The 20,860-nt window shown below is 38.5% G+C and overlaps 1 protein-coding gene across 2 annotated transcripts in view; it reads right to left on the minus strand.

Annotated features, from left to right (window-relative positions):
* The window catches only part of LOC118337864 (calsequestrin-1-like), a 22,208-nt gene extending 8,027 nt beyond the window's left edge, over nt 1-14,181 (minus strand). Inside the window, exon 1 of one of the 2 annotated variants that reach the window (XM_035674989.1) lies at nt 13,731-14,181. In XM_035674989.1, the coding sequence (XP_035530882.1) occupies nt 13,731-13,967 (237 nt within the window). In that variant the 5' untranslated portion in view covers nt 13,968-14,181. The remainder of the gene's footprint in view (nt 1-13,730) is intronic. The other variant, XM_035674990.1, reaches the window with a different exon arrangement.
* Nucleotides 14,182-20,860: the final 6,679 nt, after the last annotated feature.

A 20,860-nucleotide genomic window follows, 5' to 3' on the forward strand; every position in this document is an offset into this window, starting at 1 on the left:
TGCACATCCATTTGCACTGTTTACATCCATTTGCACTGTTTACTTCCATTTGCACTCCATTGCACTGCTTACTTTTTTGCACTGTTTACTGTAGCTACTGTGTTATAAGTTAATTTTACTTTTAATTGTGTTTTTAATTTTATTTTAATGTATGTTTAATGTATGTTTATTGTATGTAATGTATGTCTTGTATGCACTGATAACTTGAATTCCCTCGGATAAAATGTATCTATCTATCTATCGATCATCTATCAGTCTATCTATCTACTATCTATCTACTTATCTATCTATCATCTACTATCTACTATCTATCATCTAATCAAATCTTTCCAGCTTGACCGATTTATTCCACCAATATTAAACATCATAACAGCTTCTATCACTAAAGGGGGTTGTTATGCGATGTTGTGACCAGGATCAGCAAAGGTAGTTGTTTAATTTTTAATAGTTTCTTGTGGAGAATTCTTCAAATAGAGGCAAAAAGAATTCAATGTTTTCTGCACTGGTCTATACCACGAGAATGACATACTGTCTTTACTAGACATTATTTGGTTGGATCAATGATCCTTTCACCCAACCATTGTCTCATATATATCTTGTTATTTTCTACACAGTCATGATATTGGGATACCCAGAAGCCTTCCAAGAGATTCCGATAGAAAACCCTCCTCAAAGAAGATAAGAATGATAAACAGGACTGTAATCACAAGTAATTGCATGCCATTCATATACGTCGTAACAGCATCCAGCCACTACCATTTCATTTCTTTCGTCTATGTAATTTATACCTAGTTAGTTCGTTTCATTATCAAGCAAAAGTTGAGTTTCTTTGTGAATCTATTGGTTTCTATATTCATATAATCTTATCTTCACACAAACAAATGAGAATCATTTCTGTCACTGCTGTGAACTTGCTGAACTGACAGACAGAGGTGGATGTAAATGGAATTATTAAATTTCCCCCTTAAACCAAGACAATCGTAGAATAAAAAGAAAAATTTGAAGTACCTTAAGTCTGATTTAAAACCGAACGTAAGCTATGGTGGGAAGAAAAGCATGAAACTGGCCACAGAGACAGTCAAAGAATACCTGCCTTCAAAACATACCATAATTCCTTTTTTAAACCTAAAAACTAAACTTTCACACATCAAGAAACATAATAGAGAAACAAGATCCAGCGTTGAAGCGCAAAAATATTTTTGCCTTGACATGAGAATGAAGGTGAAACCAAATCATATTTGAAATTATAGTCAGTGTGCAACGAGTATGCAATCTGTAAGAAGGGTGTTTCTTGTTTATGTATAACATTTACCGAAGAGATTACAAGATTTGGAAAAACCCTGATCTCCTATGTAAATTTATCCCAATCCACCCAGCACTTTCCTTCTTCACTCCCTCTACCCTTTTCATTCACCCTTCCAGAGCCAGCCCTAGATATTGAAAAGCTGAATAAAACCAAGAGAACTTCCCGTGCTGTTCCGTTCTCTATCACTTGGTCTCAATCTGACCCTGACTGAGTCTTAGTCCTTTTGGTTTGGTTGTTCCCAATTGTAGGCCTCTGTGTGTTTCTTAATTGAACAATAGCAGAGGTGATCAAACACATTTGTATGGTGTGCTCACCTTATGATGTAACTCAGTAAACCGCAAAGATACAAACACAGCGCTCAGACCTGTAATACTCCACACCAGCTGCCAGAGAAACGGCGTAGCTTGCTTTTGTGCCCAATAGTCTAAATATTCAGGCTGTGAAGGAAGACTGCATTACATTTGTTGTGCATATACAAGAAACTGCAGAGTGTGCATGTGTAAAAATGGCTCATGTTGGAGAATAGTGCTATCTGTAATGCCGTAAAATGCAGGGAAACGGATGACCATGCATTTATTGACAAATCATGTACTTTTAATCCAAGAATGTTATTACAGTTGCTCAGTGTGTAGGGACCTTTCCACGACCACAGACCACAAATATGGAGTGTGGACTGGTAGCTGGGAGACGGTGCCAGTTTTTACCCCCTGTGCAACTGCCGAGGGCCTTGAGCAATGGCAAACCTAACCCCGAAACCTGCCATGGGGCCGCTGGTAACGCGGAGGCCCCATCACTCCACCATCTCCTCCCCTTGCATGTCACCATGTCACTAAGTGTGCATTCAGCTGTGTTGTGTGTGTATAAAAAAAGAAGTGAAACAAACATTTCCCCTAGGGACATCAAATAAAGGATATATTTTCTTCTTCTTCCTCGGTTATTCATATGTTGATATCGGTATGATCTGTATGAAAATGTATGCAGCTCTTACCAGTGAGCTGTAGAGCATCACTAGATTTTTAACTGGTTTTAATAATCAATATATTTCTCATATCATATTTAAAAATAAGATCTGCCAGACAAACCAATTTGCTTGCATATATTTCTACAGTATAAATCAACATTGCAAGACCTTGAAACCTGTTAGATATAGTAGTTGAACAATTGCCTGTTTGGTAAAAAAGACATTTTTGAATGTCGAGTAGTTAAGTGGCAGATTTTTGAACAATATTACATGATGATGCAAGGTAACCATAATTTTCACAATCCTTTGATAAAATTTACTTAGAATACATGGTAATAGATACTGGCTTGCAAAGTGGCAAAATATTCAAAGTACAACAAACCCACATAATGTGCTTGGTCAATATATTCAACAGTAAAAGTGTGAGATTTGAAGTAAATCAGGCTACAACTATGCAAAAACACTGCAAGCACTGTGCGACTGCTAGAGGGTCCACATAAAAAGCAGCAAAAATCACTCTCAACTTTCTCAGGATTTTCTTCTACATTATGTGCTACACCGAAAAACTGCTGAATCTGTAAAATTGAAGGACATTATAAAGGTTTTCAAAGCAGCAAGATTTCCCTTATCTTGTATGAGCAAGTGTCCTGGAGATCTGTGTCAAAATTAGAAGTTGAGCGGCTTTTCCCCCCAGCCAGAACGTAAATTAATAATTGGCTGCCTGAAACACATCAGGACGTTCTACACCAGTGCTGTACTAACACTGCGGGTGGTCATGAAAGATTCATGATATCACCACAGTTATAAAACACACACTCTGGGCCTGCCATCAGCTTATAACTGCACTGTTGGAAGGTCCAGGATTTTGGCACAGAAAATAAACTTAAGTGGTTTTGAATGGCTGTTTTTAGAGACTATAAGAAATCTCATCCTCTGATTCCTTTAACTTTAAAGTTTACTATTTTCAACTTTTAATAGCACACACGGCCTCACGGAGGGATATGATTGAAATGCATGGAAAGCTTTTAGAAATTTCACAGGCACCACCTGGATTCACACAACAAATTGTGAGGGCGAGTGTCTGCGACCATGCTGTGAATGACCCACTTTGACAGCAATAAGCCACATTACAAATATTCCATAATATACTTGCATTTGTCAACTTGTCAAGTTTTTTGTGAGTCACATAAAAGTCTGCCAGGTAAAAAAGATGTGTTGTTTGACTGAAGTTATTTGTTTTTGATGTGCATCTTGAACAGCAGCTACCTTGAAGCTGTCCGTATTAATAGATACAACATACACTGATTTGTACTTGTTTCAGTTGAGATACTGGGCTACTAATCAAAAATTGACTATCGTATTGTAGTATATTGTAGGCAATGTAAATCCCATAACTAACAAAAGCATAAATGATGGTTTACATTCTATTTGATGTGAACATACACAATCCACACATGGACTTGAACATTTCAAAGGGATCATTAATTTGGACTCATTAAACACCCGTGTCTTTCCTACCTTCAACAATCTAGACAAGTTAATTACAGTGTTTCCTTCACCATGTTTTTGGTCAAAGCGAGTCTAAGGGATCACTCACAAGGAACATTTTCACATTTATGTTTTGGGAATACACCACAAAACACCATGTTTAACAATGAACATAGACAGAGGGTCTTGACTTTCCAGGTCAGTCGGTCAGTATGCCAATTTATTGAGACTAAAATAAATAATTTTGGGCTTGTATTATTTTGTACCTACATTCATGCTTCCCAGAGGGGTGAATCCTAAAGTCCTCATCTTTTCCTCTAGGCTACCCTGAATTTTGGTTTTGATTGAATATATAATATATATATATATTTATAGATTTATAATATAGATAATCCTTTTATCTGGTGCCATCTCAGTCAAAATTTCAATTTTATTTCAATGGCATTTCCATCAGCTTCACTGAACTTTGTGATTACAGTATTAGCTATTTAACATGGCCACTCATCTAAGATGGTGAAACATTATCTGCTAAACATAGCCAATTAGCATTGTCACTATAAAGCCATGTTAGTATAAGCGAATGTTAGCGTTTAGCTCAAAATCACCACAGTAACAGCCTCACGAGCAAGGTAACAGCATTACTGTACTCGTCTTGTTAACAAATGTTTTATTTTAATTGAAATTTTTCAATATCAAGGTTGAGATATAAAGCAACTGAGCCTCTTGCACCTCCTCTCCTACACAATTAAAGTTGAAACACGCAAACATCATATCCAAAGATTTTAGCAGCAACAAACAACAATTTAGACTATACTATATATATAATATATATTATATATGTACTTATATATTATATATATGTTATATATATATATACTGATATAATATATATATATATATAATATTATACTATATATTATTATAATATATATAATGTATATATACTGTAAACCAATGAAATGGTTGTATAAAGTGCCAAGAAGCAGATACAGTATGTTCACTTAGACACGGTGATGTAAAGTACTTATGCACTGCACTCTCAGTGCTATCTTTATTCAGGTCCATCACTTTGTGGAATGAAGATGCAAGTCAGGGTTTCAACGTCACAAAATTCACATTTAAATGTTTCATGTTGCAGCTTGATCCCCTGCATTTCCTTGACATTTTTCTCCCATGAATAAGTGATATAAAGACATTCCTTGATACGGATAACGGAGGAGGGGGAAAGCAGAAATGAATCTTATGGGAGAAACAGATAAGAAGTATTTGGTGTTGAGGGAGAAAGTGAGCACAACAGGGTCATTTAAAATTATAATAATATAGAGCAAGAAAGTACACACTGTAACAAACCGAATGTCATGAAAATAGAGTGCATAATACAGATTGTACGGGCTGCCACCTATTTGTCAGTTGCAAATGGAAGGGAGTATTACTTGAAGTTTTTATGAATTACAGCCATCTAATAAAATATACTCCCTTGTTTAAACTGGGGTTTTTTCATGAGTTGAGGTTTTTAATGGTAAATTTAACTACAGTACAGAATAAGGTTTATTGACTAAATTTTGCTTTGTGGCTCATATTCATTTTTCTTTTTAAGCACAGTTTAAAGAAATCCACCCACATGTTTTTTTCTGTTTTATAACTAAGATAAATTGTGTATACTGAAGAGCAGAATTTCAGTTAGTTGATATGATCCTCTCTATTGCAGCCACTCTTCATATCCAGGCCTATAGTGCAGTCAACCGCTGCTTGATGAAGCACTACCGATGATAAAGCCACTAAATGTTTTTACCGAACATGATTGCAGGTGTGCAGATGTACTCTGTAGAGGCCGCTTATGAAAATTTACAACACTATTTATCTGCAGATTGGCTTGCTTCCACTATGATTATACTCCAAAATACATTTTACAAAATCATGCAAAAATATCTCAATTCATGCACCTCGGAAAGGGTGAAGAGATTATTTCATGCCTGGTAGAGTTTCGGTACAATAAATCTACTTGAGAACCACAATTCATTATATTCAGTCTGTGCAAATCACCTCTCCTGAATAGACAAAAAAACACAATATCCAAGTATCATATTTTACTGTATATCCTCAGGTCATATACATTACTTACCACACAGATGCAAAGTCATGCCTGTGATTAATGAGGTGAATATCTGTTTTATGTTGAAAGAAGGAAGAAAAAAAGACTGGGGATGAAAATACTGGGTTTAGTTTAGGACTATCGAATAAGGCATTCTTCTTAGATGATACATACAGTGCATCATCTTTTGACATGGAACAAACTGGACAAGCTGGAATGTTGGTCTGGCTGAAAAACCAACATTTCTACCCATCAACACCAATGAGGTGTCATCAGAGAATAACACCAAGGACACTTTATCTAAACATAACTCCTGTCACATTTAATGACATCACATCTGACAATTAGTTTTTACTTTAGCGCCTCTTTCACACTGTTAATTAGGGAGTCAAGATGTAGTGCAAGGAAGGTAAGAGGAGATATATCAAGATGTGATGTTGCTTTTACACAACTTGTCAGCAATGTCACTTAATGGAGGGAAATGTTAAGTAATGACAGCTGTGCTACTTAAATTAGTCATAGTCTCAAAGTATATCCAGAAGGCTTGAAGCTACCTTATCTGGGGTTCATGAGGTAAAGGGGCCGTTGGGACTTGGCCTGTTGGCCCAACCTGGTCCAAGATAACTTGTGGTAATGAGATCCAATCCTACTTATGCATTCTGGATGTGGGGTGACAATGTCCGTCGCTTAAAATCAGAGCCAATAATAGTTATCTGGCAGCCTGTCAAGTTCACAGGTCGTTGTATTAGATGCAGATGGAGTTAATACTGACCCTGAATTAGGAGAATTAAACGAGAGAATTGCAAAGATGGCTTATTTTGTTCTCTGTTTACAGTGGCATCAGTAAACCTTGGAAGAGCCTGACAAGTTTTCGATGTTGCTAACAACACGAGCCAACTTTCTGTATTAGGATGGCACATATGCATATTTGCAGGGCCACCCCAGTTTGGTGTCAAATGCTGTTTAAATTCTAATGCCACCTTTAGATATTTCTATTTAGTGGTCTGCAGTGGTCCGTACCTATCAAAAGTGGTCCAAGGAAGGAAAAGTGGTGAACCAGAGACAGGGTCATGGAACGGCATGGAACATTATTGCAACTCAAAATTGTTAGTACCATAACTTCTGAAGCAATGGATCCCTGATTTTAGAAAGAGGTAAACAAAAGCTGGCTTCTCATTTCTAGCCGGTGACTGTCAAATCTGCCAGCTGAAAGGACAACTGTCGCTAGGAGATGTAGCAGCCGTAACTAGAGTGTTATTTAAGTTAACCATAGGTCAATGAATTGAAAGCACAGTTTCCAGCTGACTCATTAAAAAACAAGAATCTTATAAATGTTACCAATGATCAATTTCAAGTTCAATTTCAATTATCTGTGACAGTTAAATACTAGTAACCAACTATTTGGAGCAAAATCCACGAGTAGCATCTTTCTACAGTTATCCTTGTATACCTATTACTCATATTACTATTCCTGGGTTAACAAACAAACTACATATCACAATGGAGTTAAACATGTAATAAAGTTATTTTAAAAAAAATAGCCACAAAACAAACTGAGAAGAATTCACTGGTAATGAGAATTTTTGTGAAGAGGGGCGTTAATAGATTAAAGGGCTATTCAAATTGCAATATCTGCTGTAGCTGTTTAAGACAGTGTTGAGAAAAGTTTAATTACAACCACACAAAATTAAGTATTTTCTCAAAAACATAACTAAGCAATAATTAGGATGAAAAACTTTAGGCTGTTTAAGCATTTTTATTTGTCTGCATCTTAGTTTAAAAAACGATTTAATTTAAAATTTAAAAGTTTTGGTTTTAATGTCAGAGGAACATCCAACAGTGGCCATAGCATTGAGAAATTGAGGTGACCCATTCTTTCTCTCTCTCTCTGTCAATACCATCCACTACCATCAAATATATAAGCACGAAATTTATTGTGCCGGTAAAAGGAGGCGGGCTCCAACAGTCCATTTGGATAACGGTTGCCACAGCGACAGTCTGACCTTTTACCAGATCTCAGTAGATGCAAGGAGATTACAAAAGACAAAGCAGAAGCCTCCTTCAGACCATGAAGAGTCCGTGCACATTATGAGACTACGTACTAGCCTGCCTTATGTGCACCTCTGTCACCTCTCTCACTTCTTAACATAATTTAATACGACCTGGGGGAAGGAGAAAGAAAAGCCCTTGAGCAGTCTTTTCTTTTAGCTGTTCTCTTACCTTCAGGGCCTTGTAACACTACCTGTTTCTCTCTGTATCATGGGGTGTCTTGTAGCAATATAGTGATTATTTTGCTGTTCCAGTCCCTGCACTGTTCTGTAAATGACTGTTTAATATAAAAAATGAAATCATCAAATATTTGGTTTCATATTGCTGCGAATATTTGCTATAGAAACAACATTTTATGGCAGTTCATCCAATAGTTTGTCTGGAAATTGTGGAACAACCGACCAACAGACCATTTCAGACATTTCGATCCCTAGAGGCACCACTAGGATTCCTAAAACTCTTCCATATTTTAGTTTCTCAACCTTTTTCTTCACTATATTCACATCTGCAATATCCAAACTGCCAATTTCTCTGATGACGTAACTTAAATATGAAAACCTGCAGTGTTAATAAATGGGGTTTATCTTTATGAAGTATGTCAGAAGCAATCCTGACAAATTCAGTATGTGGTGATTATGCCTTTGCAATGTGATATCAGGTTTGAACAATTATGCAGAGCTTGCCATAAGTTATGTGCTTTTATGTTGTTTTCTTGTTCTTATTTTTATTAAATAATCATCTTGCCAAAGGACTTCATTTGACTATATCAGGCATGTTTATATCAGAATAATGTCAATAAATGTGCATTGTCCCTGATAAATAAATAAGGTTAAACAAAATTAAAAGCTGTAACTCTACATTATTTTATGTAAATTATATTTCTTGTCTCTATGGGTGTTGCAGATAGAGCAGCATGACATCAATTATATCTGGTTTACTGAATGGTGGGTACACAGGGTGCCATAGCAACCGTGTGTGTGTGTATATGGGGGGAGAGGGGTGGTATGGTCACTGCAATCTGAGCTGTGTGAAGTGCAGTGATTGATGAGTATGGGCATTTACAGTATGCAGTATGCCAAAGGTTAGAGTTCAGACAGAGAGAGAGAAAGAGAGAGAGAGAGAGAGTGAGAGAGAGATTCAGCCAGACCAACCACCAAAAAAGGTGTAACCGAGTGCCAGTATATCTCAAAAATTAGGATGAAATACATTTTCATATTTCGATATTGTATAGGCTAATTTGAATGTGTTTAACCAGTGCTAGCCGTTATTCATTTAATCACAGCCGTTGGCTAATGATTGAACGTTTTGCACTCTGCCTGTTAGTCTTTAATCTTTAGGTGACTTCTGCTATATAGTATTTGGTCATAATAATGAGAGATATCTTTGGTGAGGTTATTTCATCTCATCAGGACTGTCAAATATCATGCCTCCTGAATGTGCTTCCATGCGCTTCATTAAACAAATTGCTATTGTCACTTTGCACAGATTGAATTTTAGACACCTGTGGTTACTCTACTCGATATTAAATGGAACTGAAAAAATTAATGGTGAGAGCTATGTTAAACCCTGTTGCTAAGCCAAACATGACAACCTCCATTAAATTATCTCTCTTTTTCTTTAATCAACAAATGTTAAAGGAAAACTTGTCAACGCATATGTTTAAATTTAAAACATTAGAAACATGTTTCCAAACTCTCTATCTTTTTGCCTCATTTGTCAACATGCACTTCTCATCTGCAAGTTCAGTCTTACAAGTTCCAATCTTATACATGCTAAACTTCTTCTTCTCCTCTCCTCTCCTCTTGTTCCTGCCCCCTTCCTCCCCTCCCCCACTTCTCAAAGTAATCTCGTTGTACTTGTGACAATGACAATAAAGCTATTCATTCATTCATTCATTCATTCTTGAAGACAGAGTTGATATGCAGGGAGAAATTATCTAATTTAATTGAAAGAAACTCCAGTTGGTGAAGCCAAAAAAACATAGGTTTGAAGAGATTATGTCACTTGAAAACCTCGGTGGTAAAAGGGATGTTTGCTTGTAATTCAGTAAAGGTGAAATACTATATTTGCTCCACCACTTCAAGCATAGTGTTAGTTCATACACAGCACTAAAGTCTGAGCTCCTGTTAACTCATTTGCATCAGCTCATTCACCAGCTGTGTGGCTGTCAGCTGACTAGTAACATCCAATTATATTCATTCAGGCGGTGTACACGTTGGCCATTATAACATGACACTTTGATTACTCTGCTGATACTGCCAGCGCTGTTTGCTACTGCAGCTCCCTCAAGCACCCAACCTCCTCCTTATGAGCTATATATTTTGTTTTACTCACATATTATATAGTTTTTATCAAGGGTTGTGTCAGCAGAATCCTTGTTGCTGTTTGCAGCCTTTTCGAACAAATCTGCTTTAAATGGTAAACTCCTTGACTTTTGTCTTGACACTATTTTAATGTAATATTAAAATGCATTCCATATTCACAACCCCTGGCCACTACAGGGAAGTTGCTGTATCCTATCATAGTGGTGAGGGGAGCTTATCTGTGTTCCCAGGATCCTAAGTACCCTTTGTCATATGTGCCATATAAATCTGGGGAAGATAGGACCCTGAGAACATAGAAATAACCCCGTGGTGGAGATGCACTGTATTATTTTTCACAGACTAAGGTAAATCAAGATGGGGTCAAAGGTGACATGTTGGACATATTTTAGGAGATACAGGATGACTCTTTCCATCACTCAACCTTTTTTAGTGGAAAATGCTGCGTTTGTTAATGTGTCACAGTATGGCTACACTGGGAGGTTCTGTTACCTGTTTTAGCTGTCAGTATTTCTGTCACATTGCCTTCATGTTGCTCTTTTTGAACTGCCACTTTTGACTCAAACAAGTTTTCTGTTATGATTGGCAGGTTACTTGTCGACAAAAGCATTTGAACAAGCTTTGTAACCTAAAAAAAAGGCCTAGCATGACCGAAAAACAGGTTTGCCCAACTATAATGCACCAAGAAATAATTAATCCTCATTAATCTACTTGTGGCAGGGCCTACAGGATTATTCTCTACACCAATTTGCTAAATTTAACTTATTCTGTTTCTATTCATAGACTGGGAATGAAAGAGGAAGATGTGGTTTGAAAAATGAAGAAAGGCCATTTACTTTCCTGTGTGCCTGACAGAAGTGAAAACCAACAGAAGCATCTACAGGGATAGCATCTTCAACTTGTCAGCTCTAGCATGTTATAAAAAATATATAAATTTAGTATCTATTTCAGAAACTGAAATCAAGCATTGATGGATTTTTTCAAATTAAGCTACAGCCAAATGCAAATGTATGTAATAAATCTTCTGACATTGTGTTTTTTGTGAATAACAGAAATGTGCAGTATGTACATATAAATATGATCCAAGCTTTAAACAATGGCAATTTAAATCTGACTCCCGGAGCTCTGCACTTTAATAATTCATACTTCCTGATTCATAAGTGGTAATGACCAGCTATTTTAAGCATCCCCTCTGAGCACCTCCTGTGCTCTTTCCTGATTGGTCACAACTGGCAGGAAGTCAGTAACAGAGTAATAGTCCAGCAGGGACCTGCTCCGGTAAGCATCTCTTTCTTAAGCCAAGAAGCACCACTTGGCAGCACTGAGAGGAAATTGATCAGATCCAATGACTTGGGTGTGTAAATGATGGTTTAGGACTTCAGCCTGCACACAGAGGGGTGTGTAGTAATACAAAACAGAACAGTGTGTGTTTCCTGAGAGAGCTGACAGAGTAGTGGGAGCAGTAGTTGAGGTGAGATATGGCTCTAAACTCTCTGTCCATCCCAGGAGGGCTTTTAGCCTCTTGCTAAGCATGCAGGACTGTCCTGGGCTATTTACAGAGGTGACTTATGGAGGCTAGTGTAAGGTACACTGTGTCTCTGTAAGAAGACACTGTGGCTCAGACAGGCAGGGGATTGCTTTGGTGAATACACAGGCTGACAGTGGGGCCCAGGTGCATCGACTGTGGCCGGCCGGTAAAGAGTCCTTTAAATTTATTTCTCCAATAAGAGTTTCCAGAACACACTTCTACTGCCAACTGATTAGCAGCACCACTGAAACAATTTAAGTGTAAGTGCCTGGCTCAAAGGCACCTAGCTGTTAAAAGACTCATGTACTTGCCCCAGTTTGATTTGCAGCCCAACTGGCAGTGTATTGCAAGAACACGTTCATTGAACATGCTTATGTTTTCGGTGAACCAAATGTATCCGTTTGCAACTAATCAATGTGCACTTGATCGTCTGTAACTCCCTCAAGAGATAACAACGCTCTCTCACTGTTGAGTTAAAGCTCTATAAACTAGAAACACATAACAGAGCACTTTATGAAGAAAGGTAGCAAGCAAACGATGCCAGGCGGAACTTAATTTAAAGAAAGAGGAAAACAGTGGAAAGTTGGAGCCTCATTAAGTGAATGATCACAAGAAATCATTAAGACCACGAGCCAAAAGCTGGAACGTTCCTCCACCCAAGTCAGACTCACAGTATTTTGTAAAGCAGCTCATTAAAGAAAAAATCGGAGGGAATGAATGTAAAAAAATGTTTTTGGACTGTGAAAATTGATGTGAACTACTTCATATTAAACTGAACTGAACTTTGAACATGCCTTTGCTTTGGGTTTGGCCTGGTCTGAGACACTACTTGAATGCCATGGGTGAAGGACATCTTTAAGTGATGCAGTCTTAAATGGATTGGGTATGTTTGGTGTAGCTGTCATTTGACTTGGGTTTATAAATTGATAAGGCATATGGTTAAGACCGGCTATACTTGAAAAGTGTCCTGAGATAACTTCTGTTTGATGATTTGGTGCTATACAAATAAAATGTAATTGAAATTGAATAGACTTTTTGTACAATCCAATAATTTAATGGCAACCTATAAAACTCCAAAATAGGTCAATCAAAATGATGCAATGCTTTTTGTGCTCTGAAATCTATTTAGCATTCACCATATGGACACTATAGTAGCTATACGAATTGGGCTAACCTATCTAGCATGACGTGACAACAGGATGATGAATGCTTAAATTAAACTGGGTCATACAAAGGGCCATCCGGTCCTATCTAAAGGCAAAAGTGTTTATAGCTATTCCAAATGGCCACATTCAAAGGCAGGGCAAACAGATGCCATCCTTAAGGAGTGAGTTCAAACCTTGCCTACTTTCTCACCTCAACACATCTGGAAAATCAATGAAGTGAGCCTGATTGTCCACATTGAGGGATTGTCTTTTTCAGAGAGTTGCAAAAATTGCCAATATACACAAATGTGCTGCCTTACACATAAAAAAAGCCCTGTCCAGCCATGGTCCAAATATTTTGGAGAGGTTGTGTTCTTTGCATCTTTGGGTCAAGACAAACTAACCCAATCACAACTTCATCAACAATCAGAAAGCAGTTGATTCACCCATCATTTGACATATACTTCTTGGAATATAGTTCCCGTATCATTACTTCCCTCCATCCTGTTCCTCCTGTCGCAATATTCTCCGACCTGTCTCCGTCAGGTCAGCATCTATCCAGTCATACTTGGCAAGATGCCACACCTGAAGGGTCCACGAATCCCTCAACTCAACCTCACCCCATCATTTCCACCTGTTCTGTTTGCCTTCACCTGTCAACAGCCGCAAATCCGCTCATATGAAACCCTAAGTGTGAAAGCCATGACTGCATCCAGGAATCCCCAACTGGAGCCAAATTCTCCATGTGAAACCCGTACCTTCCTTCCCCTCTTCCCACCGTGACCCTTCCCCCACATGGGCCACAGATCCATCCACTGTCATGCGTTGGCGGAGACCCACCTCCAAAGCCAGCTCCTCTATTTGAAACTGCTTCATGGCACTACGGCTGCGATCCACATTTCTGTGGTAGTAGATCACCATCACATCGTACTTCTTCATGACAGACTTGTAGTTCTTGGCATTGAGGTCATGGACACGGTCTCTTCCATCATACTCAGGGATCTCCAAGCCCTTCTCCCCCCAGGACAGGGTCCCCAAGGTTAGGAAGACCCCCAAAAACACCCAGCCCCACTTCATGGCTATCGTCCCCTGGTGGTCGCGAGAACGCCTCTTCTCTGAGCCTTCACTGTTGACGTGGGGTAGAAGCTGAAAAATACACTTTGGTGGTTTAACGTTGTCCCTAACGCAAGTTGGTGTCAAACAGGGAGAGTTAGGAACAAAGTTTGCCTTCTTTCCCCACCGGCTAGAGAAGAGCAGGTCTGACAGTGGCACCCTCCCTTTAAAAAAGAGGTACACGTGGTTTTTCTGACGCCACTGGCCAACGAAAAGGGGAGGGGCCCTTCTTGGGGACGCAAAATCGGTATGTGAGTAGGCGAGACACTGATCTTACTCGTCTAAGAGCTGTGCAAAAGCCAGAGGGGCTGCCAAAAAAGTAGGACAGACAGTGAGGAGGGTGGGGAGGGTCCTGAGCAGTGGTCAGAAAAATAGCAAATGGGGTGGTAACATAGGAGGAGCCATGCTTAGGTCATACGACCACCTGTTTGAAGCAGTGGCTATGAAAAGGGACAGCGGTTGTGTTGGGTGTTTGGAGAGCTACAGATACCAGCTCAGTGTCTTGGAGGACTGAAAGTATGGATGGATGTACGATGAGAGCTTGAGGAAAGAAGAGCTCCAAGATGCCATTCCCATATTAAGTTTTGCAGAGAAGTCAGACTCTCGCTAAAAATAAGCTCTCCACGGGACAACACTGTGGACAAGATGATGTCCACGCAGAGGGTCAGAGGGTAGATCTGCTCTGTGGGCACAGATGGATTGAGAGAAATGGAGTCACAGAGTCATTCACACACTTGTTTGTGCATCTAAAGCAATCCAAGCTTGATGTGTATCATGTTAAAGACACAGTGAAATTAAAAATTATGTTTTCATTGTAAATGCTGATTTTTCATTTTTATTTTTTTCTTACACTGTAAAACCAGAAAAGTTCATTGAACTCAAACAATTGTTGAAATTGATTACATCAAAAATTAAAAAAAAAGTAAAACTAACTTAATTTTGTAAGTAAAAAACAAATTGTAAAAAAGTGGCTTAATCAGGAATATTTTTAACCTTAAAAATGTAGTTTTTGTGATTTAAACATCTTGATGTAATCAGTTAAATGAATGTATCTTGTTTTAACAGTGTAGCTGGACATGTGTTTGTCCACATTTTCTTGGATCTATCCCAAAAAAATTACAAAATATTAAGGATATTTATTTGTGAATACTACATTCCCATTTCATATTGCTCCATCAGTAAGACCCACGCAACTCTACCCCTAATCCAAAACCTGTCTTACCCTGACCCTAAGCTTGATGGGCAGTGCGTTTTAACACGTTAACAAGAAATTGTAAACAAACAAAGCCACAATAGAAACTTTACGGGGACACACTTGTAAAAATATATTGCTGCTTAATTCTTAATAAAAATTCTGATTCATATATTTTCTTGTGAAGTCTTGAATATCTGTCTGTTGTTGTTATTTTAAATTCTGTTTTAGACTTTGTAATTAAATATTTGAACATTTTTACTTTAGATGAAATTTGATAGAATCGCAAATTGCAATCAGGCTTTGAAAGAAAACCACTGGATCATTGCAAAAAACTTGGAAATACTGCTAATAAACTGTGTGTTTTTGTGGATGGTGGCTGTCATGTAGAATAATGTAGGTCATTAAGCACACACATCAGGCATGCATGTGGAGTTTACTTTAGAAGAAATTATCCAAGTGGAGAGAAGAAATGGAAACATGGAATGAGACAGATGTACGCAGAGAGTTTGAGATCATGTCAGCTATTAGTTTACAATGAGATAGGGGAGAGGGTGGCTATTAATAACAGTGTGTAATATGATCAGCCTTCTCCCCCTACCAGCATGGTGGGTCAGACAGTGTGTGTGTGTGTGTGTGTGTGTGTGTGTGTGCCTATTTAGATGCCAGTGAGGGTGTGAGAGGGTTGGGCACTGGTTGAAGGTCTTTACTATACAGATAGAGCATCATGACAGTGTGAGCTTTCAGATATAAAAATATTTGTCTTCTTGTCTGTTTTGTTGTTGTGGGATTCAAGATAAAAAAAAGTGTCATAGTTTGCTTGCAGTAGTTCTCTAAAATGTCATTTTTTAATCACATTAAAGGGGATTGAACTTAATCATGAATGTTTAACTTTAAAATGCAAATTTGAACATTTCTGTTTTATTTTACACCTTTTAAAATCATATTTATGAGTGTCTTTTTATATTGCCACGTGTTTCTTTTACATTTTATCTTAATGGTTTTTCTTCCTGTCTTGTTCTTAAAAGCGCTATACAAATAACTGTAATAACATTATATAAACTCACTGAAAAGCTGGAGCCATCTGATGCAAAATCAGCGTGGAATAAAGTGATTTTACCAATCTTGAAAATAAAAGGGAACAAAATTGGTTGTTTATGTCAATCAAACCAAACTACTGTATTGTAGTGCAGACATTGTAGAGATATGTCTCAAAAGGATAATTTTTTACCTTTTTTCAGCTGTCAGAAAGTGCAAGAATAGTCTGGCGACAAGGCTTTGGGTTACACTTATCAACTCTGTATCAAATATTTTGAGAAGCGGCAGGCAGGAGTGGCTGCTGCAGTAATGGCAGACAGCAGCAGGCTTTGACATTTTTTCAAAGACACGTTGGAGTACACACTGACAGTGAGTGGAAGAGACTTGACACAGGGATAAAAGCAGAATACACACATCAGTTTTTTGTTTTCTAACATCTATCATCATGGAGACTTTCACTGCTACTGCGAGCTGACATTTCCTGTTAAATTAAACTAAATTAACAGATGGGTGACCCACATATCCACAGCTGATACTGCCTCCTCCATTTCATTTCCCTCCATATAGGCAGTGTGTAGATGTACATATGTGACCAAGTGACACCCTAACCTGTTGCACCTCTGAGGTAAACAGCACCCTCCTCTGGCAGTTGCACTAATAAACCTCATTACAAGTCCATCTTCTCCCTCTCATCTCTCTTTCACCCTCTTTTCAATAATGACTCAAGCAAGATGAGTAATAACAAGCGTCCGTATGGTTTGTGTCGAGTCATTAAACTGTGTGTGTGTGTGTGTGTATATGTATGTGTCTGTGTGTGCACTGTTGCTACGGCAACTGAAAGATTGTCTCAAACATCTCGCTAGATCAGATGAGAAAGCACAACACACGCTACTGCAAATACATCTCATTAAATTGCAAATTAAAGCATGCATCAGCCCCAATAAATGCATATACATTTTTTGGTTTTCGTATTGTAAAAAAGCCCTTGAAATTTGTCATGCAGACTTAAAAATGTTAAAGTATCTATCAGAAAATTGACAATGAAAATGTACTTTCAGACCAATCTTTAAAAAAAAATGTTTTAAAGACCTCAATCCATCAGTTAAGAGGTCCATGATGATATCACAGTTTTTAGTGCTTCGTCCCTTTACAGTAATGATTGAATTGGTTTTGGTTGGAGAACGGCAACCTGCAGCGCGTCTCTGCAGGGTGATGAAAGGCCTCCATGTTGTACGTCACCTCCTCCGCCTTGGGGTGAGAATGTGACACGTCTGAGTTGGGGCGCTAATGAGATCTTAGGGCTCTATCGCAGGGAGACAGAGTCCAGGAGAGGGGGCAGGGGGTGCAAGGTGCAATGGGAAAAGAGAAATGTAGGCGAGGGATCGAGAAGAGAGGGAGAGTAATGAAAAGAAGAGGAAATGAAAGAACAATGGCACACATTAAAGATGGGGAGAGAAATTAAATAAAGGAGTAGAAAACAGGAAAATGCGCCTGTGTGGCTAATAACTAGGCAGTAATTAATGTGTATAATGCATAGTATAGTGTATAGTGCAGGGTAATCACACTTGGTGGAGATGATGGGGCCAAGTCCTCACTCGAATAGTGTAAAATGAGCACACATACATCTGAGACAAACGTTTAACCCCAAAAACAGGGGTTAAAATGACCAAAGCACTATGTTTGACTTGCAATTTCCACTCTTTAATGATGTCTATAATTTGAAAAACGTGACATCTGTTCTTTCTGTAATGATATGATAGCACATAATATGTAATGGGAAGCTGTGAGACCTTGGGCTTGCTTCAGGGTCTTTTCTGGAAACTTCAAAAAACAATTATGAGAAACAATATGAATACTGAGGCTTAATTTTGGAATCAAAGTGAAACAGACAAACACTACAGCTAAATGTGCAGCTAATATACCCATAAATCAAGCAAATTAGACTTACAAAGAAAGTATAAAACCAGCAGTGAATGATGGAAACTCTCAGTTGGACATCCAGGAGGTCACGGTGGGGGCAGGTGGTTAGTTGAGCAATAGTAGGTCTGGATTTCGATAATAGTTAAAGAACAGCAAAGTGTGGGAGAACTAAGTGATAGGAAAAAAAATAGAACAGTAGATATTTACCACCAGAGGAATAAAACCAGAATGTGAGAGAAACGATCTACCTTATTAAACTTTCACCAACATTTGAACCCTGTCAAATGCATCATACAAAAAGAAGAAAATTAGTCAAGGCATCAGAGTCAATCAACCCTGAAGGTCAACCTTCAATGATGCATATCAAAACATAGCTGATGTGTGAGTTTACATTGAAAAACAAGCATCCAGTGTTGCACTTTTTGCATCGGTTCACTTTGCTGTTGGTAGAGTGCAGAGTAAAGTTGTAATTACGAGAGTACTGAGAGCGTCTTAAACCATGCAAAAGCACCAAAAGTGCTTCCTACGGTGGCTCAGATATCTCAATGCACTGCAACTTAAAGGACCACTGTGTAGGATTTAGTGGCATCTAGTGGTGTAGTTTCCAATTATAACTCGCTTCACCCTCCCTTTCCAAGGATGAGGCACAACTACAGTGCTTGCAAAACACACAAAAAATGACAACGACCATATCTTGAGCCAGTTTTTCGTTTGTCTGTTCTGGACTACTGTAGAAATATGGCAGTTCAACGTGGTGGCCGCCACAAAAGGCTGCCTGCGGCGTATGTAGATAAAAATGGCTCATTCTAAGGTAACGAAAACACAATTCTTATTTTCAGGTGATTATACGCTAATGATACCTATGAGATAAATACCGTAGAATATTATATTCCATTTCTGCCAATAGATCTTTTAGGTATGTGCAGCGTCTCCAAGCCGTGTCTGGGAGTGTTCATCGCTTTTCAGTGTATTTGCTTGTGTCTTGTCTGTTTGCATGTGTTTTCATAAGTAGCAGCAATTGATCTCTCAGCAACGTAACTTGGCTCCACCGCACTTTCCCTTGCAATTTTTCAACCTAACATCTTAAACCCCACTGAGTCAGTCATTACAGACTCATACATGCCAAACATCATTCAAAGCCAGAGTTTCCAAAACATACTAAAATATGTATATAATATTTAATTGTATTTGTTGTAAAAATGTATGATAATTATTATTATCCATTTGATGCTGCCAAACCCTACTTCACCAGACAGATGGGATAATAATATGAGAATTTTAAAAGAAAGCATATGTACTTCAGGTCACTAGTGCATTAACTTGATGCTTGTTGCTTGGTATGTGCAGACACTATCCTGATCAGAGCAGTGGGCTTACACATATGACATCAACCTGTTGCAATCCTATTTTTTCTCCTCTGAATCACATGAACAGCCTGCAGCTGATCAGATTTAACATGTTTGATAAAAGATTTGAGGTCTGACTAGTAGTTTATCAGATCTGACTAAGTCACAACCCCACACACACGTTGCCACCTCCCACCAGGACCAGTCTGGCCCTGTTGCCCGCTCCCTCTCTGTCCCACACCCACGGTCCGTATGCTGGCATAAATGTTGCTAAGCGTCTCCACACGCAACCGACACTATCTCCTGCTCAAACACACACTTGCATGCGGAGACGTTTAGAAAAATCACAGGGTTAAATGCATGTAAAAGCAGACTGTACAAAATAAGGTTTAAAAAAGGATTCGCAACATAAATATTCAGATGCAAGTATAAACAGTGAAACCAAAAAAAAACCAAAAGCACACACATATCTCTCTGGGTAAAGTGGTGGGTTGGCACTCATTCTGAAACACAGGCCAGCCTCTCAGTACTGGTGTCCAAGCAACCAGAGAGGGCAGAAAAGTGTGTACTCTCTCACACACACAAAGACACACACATGCACACAGAACAGCAAGGACAGATATACACAGAGATTCTTTGACATGCAGTTCTATATTATTAGCAGTTAAGGCCTTGACATTTCCGGAAGAATGGGGCAAGGCCGTGTGCAGCGGCTGTGAGTGAGCCAAATTTTTTACAGTTCAAAAGTCCCAGTCTTTCAGGTGAGACACTTTGAATCGCTGTCAGACTTGGACCTGTCTTCCAGGATGGCACTGAGCTGTGAATAAAAGGGCAGTGCAGTTTGACTGTTACTGTAGTGTCGAATAAGAGTTGAGGCTGGATGTAGGAGACAAGCATGCTGCAGGGTAAGAAGTAACTTTATTTATTCAAATTATTTCAAAAGCAGCAATAATCAATATTTTAATAATAACAATGTATCAAATGACAATATGACAGCAATGATAACACTACAGAGAACTATCACCCAAATCCGCAGCTCATTTTGGCTTTACAGAGCTTTATAGTGAAGTCAAGTTGTCCGGCCTGCAAATATGTTTCGTTTCATTCTCACAGCTCTCACAGCAATGTTTTTGGCCGCAGCACACTACCTGTACACTTCCTGTGCAGCCCAAACAACAGTGAGACAAAGTTAGCCACTAAGGCGATGAACACAGTGGAACTTTTTGAGCCAAATATTTCCATCTGAAGTTGGTAGAGACCAAAAAACAGAGTTGAAAGAGAGTGAATATTGAATTTACATTAATCAGGTGGCCAGAAACAAGACTCCAAATGAGTGATAATTTTGCTCCATAACTGCTAGA

The sequence above is a fragment of the Morone saxatilis genome, unplaced genomic scaffold (assembly GCF_004916995.1).
Source record: "Morone saxatilis isolate NCDOM2014 unplaced genomic scaffold, NCSU_SB_2.0 Contig4, whole genome shotgun sequence".
NCBI lineage: Eukaryota > Metazoa > Chordata > Actinopteri > Moronidae > Morone > Morone saxatilis.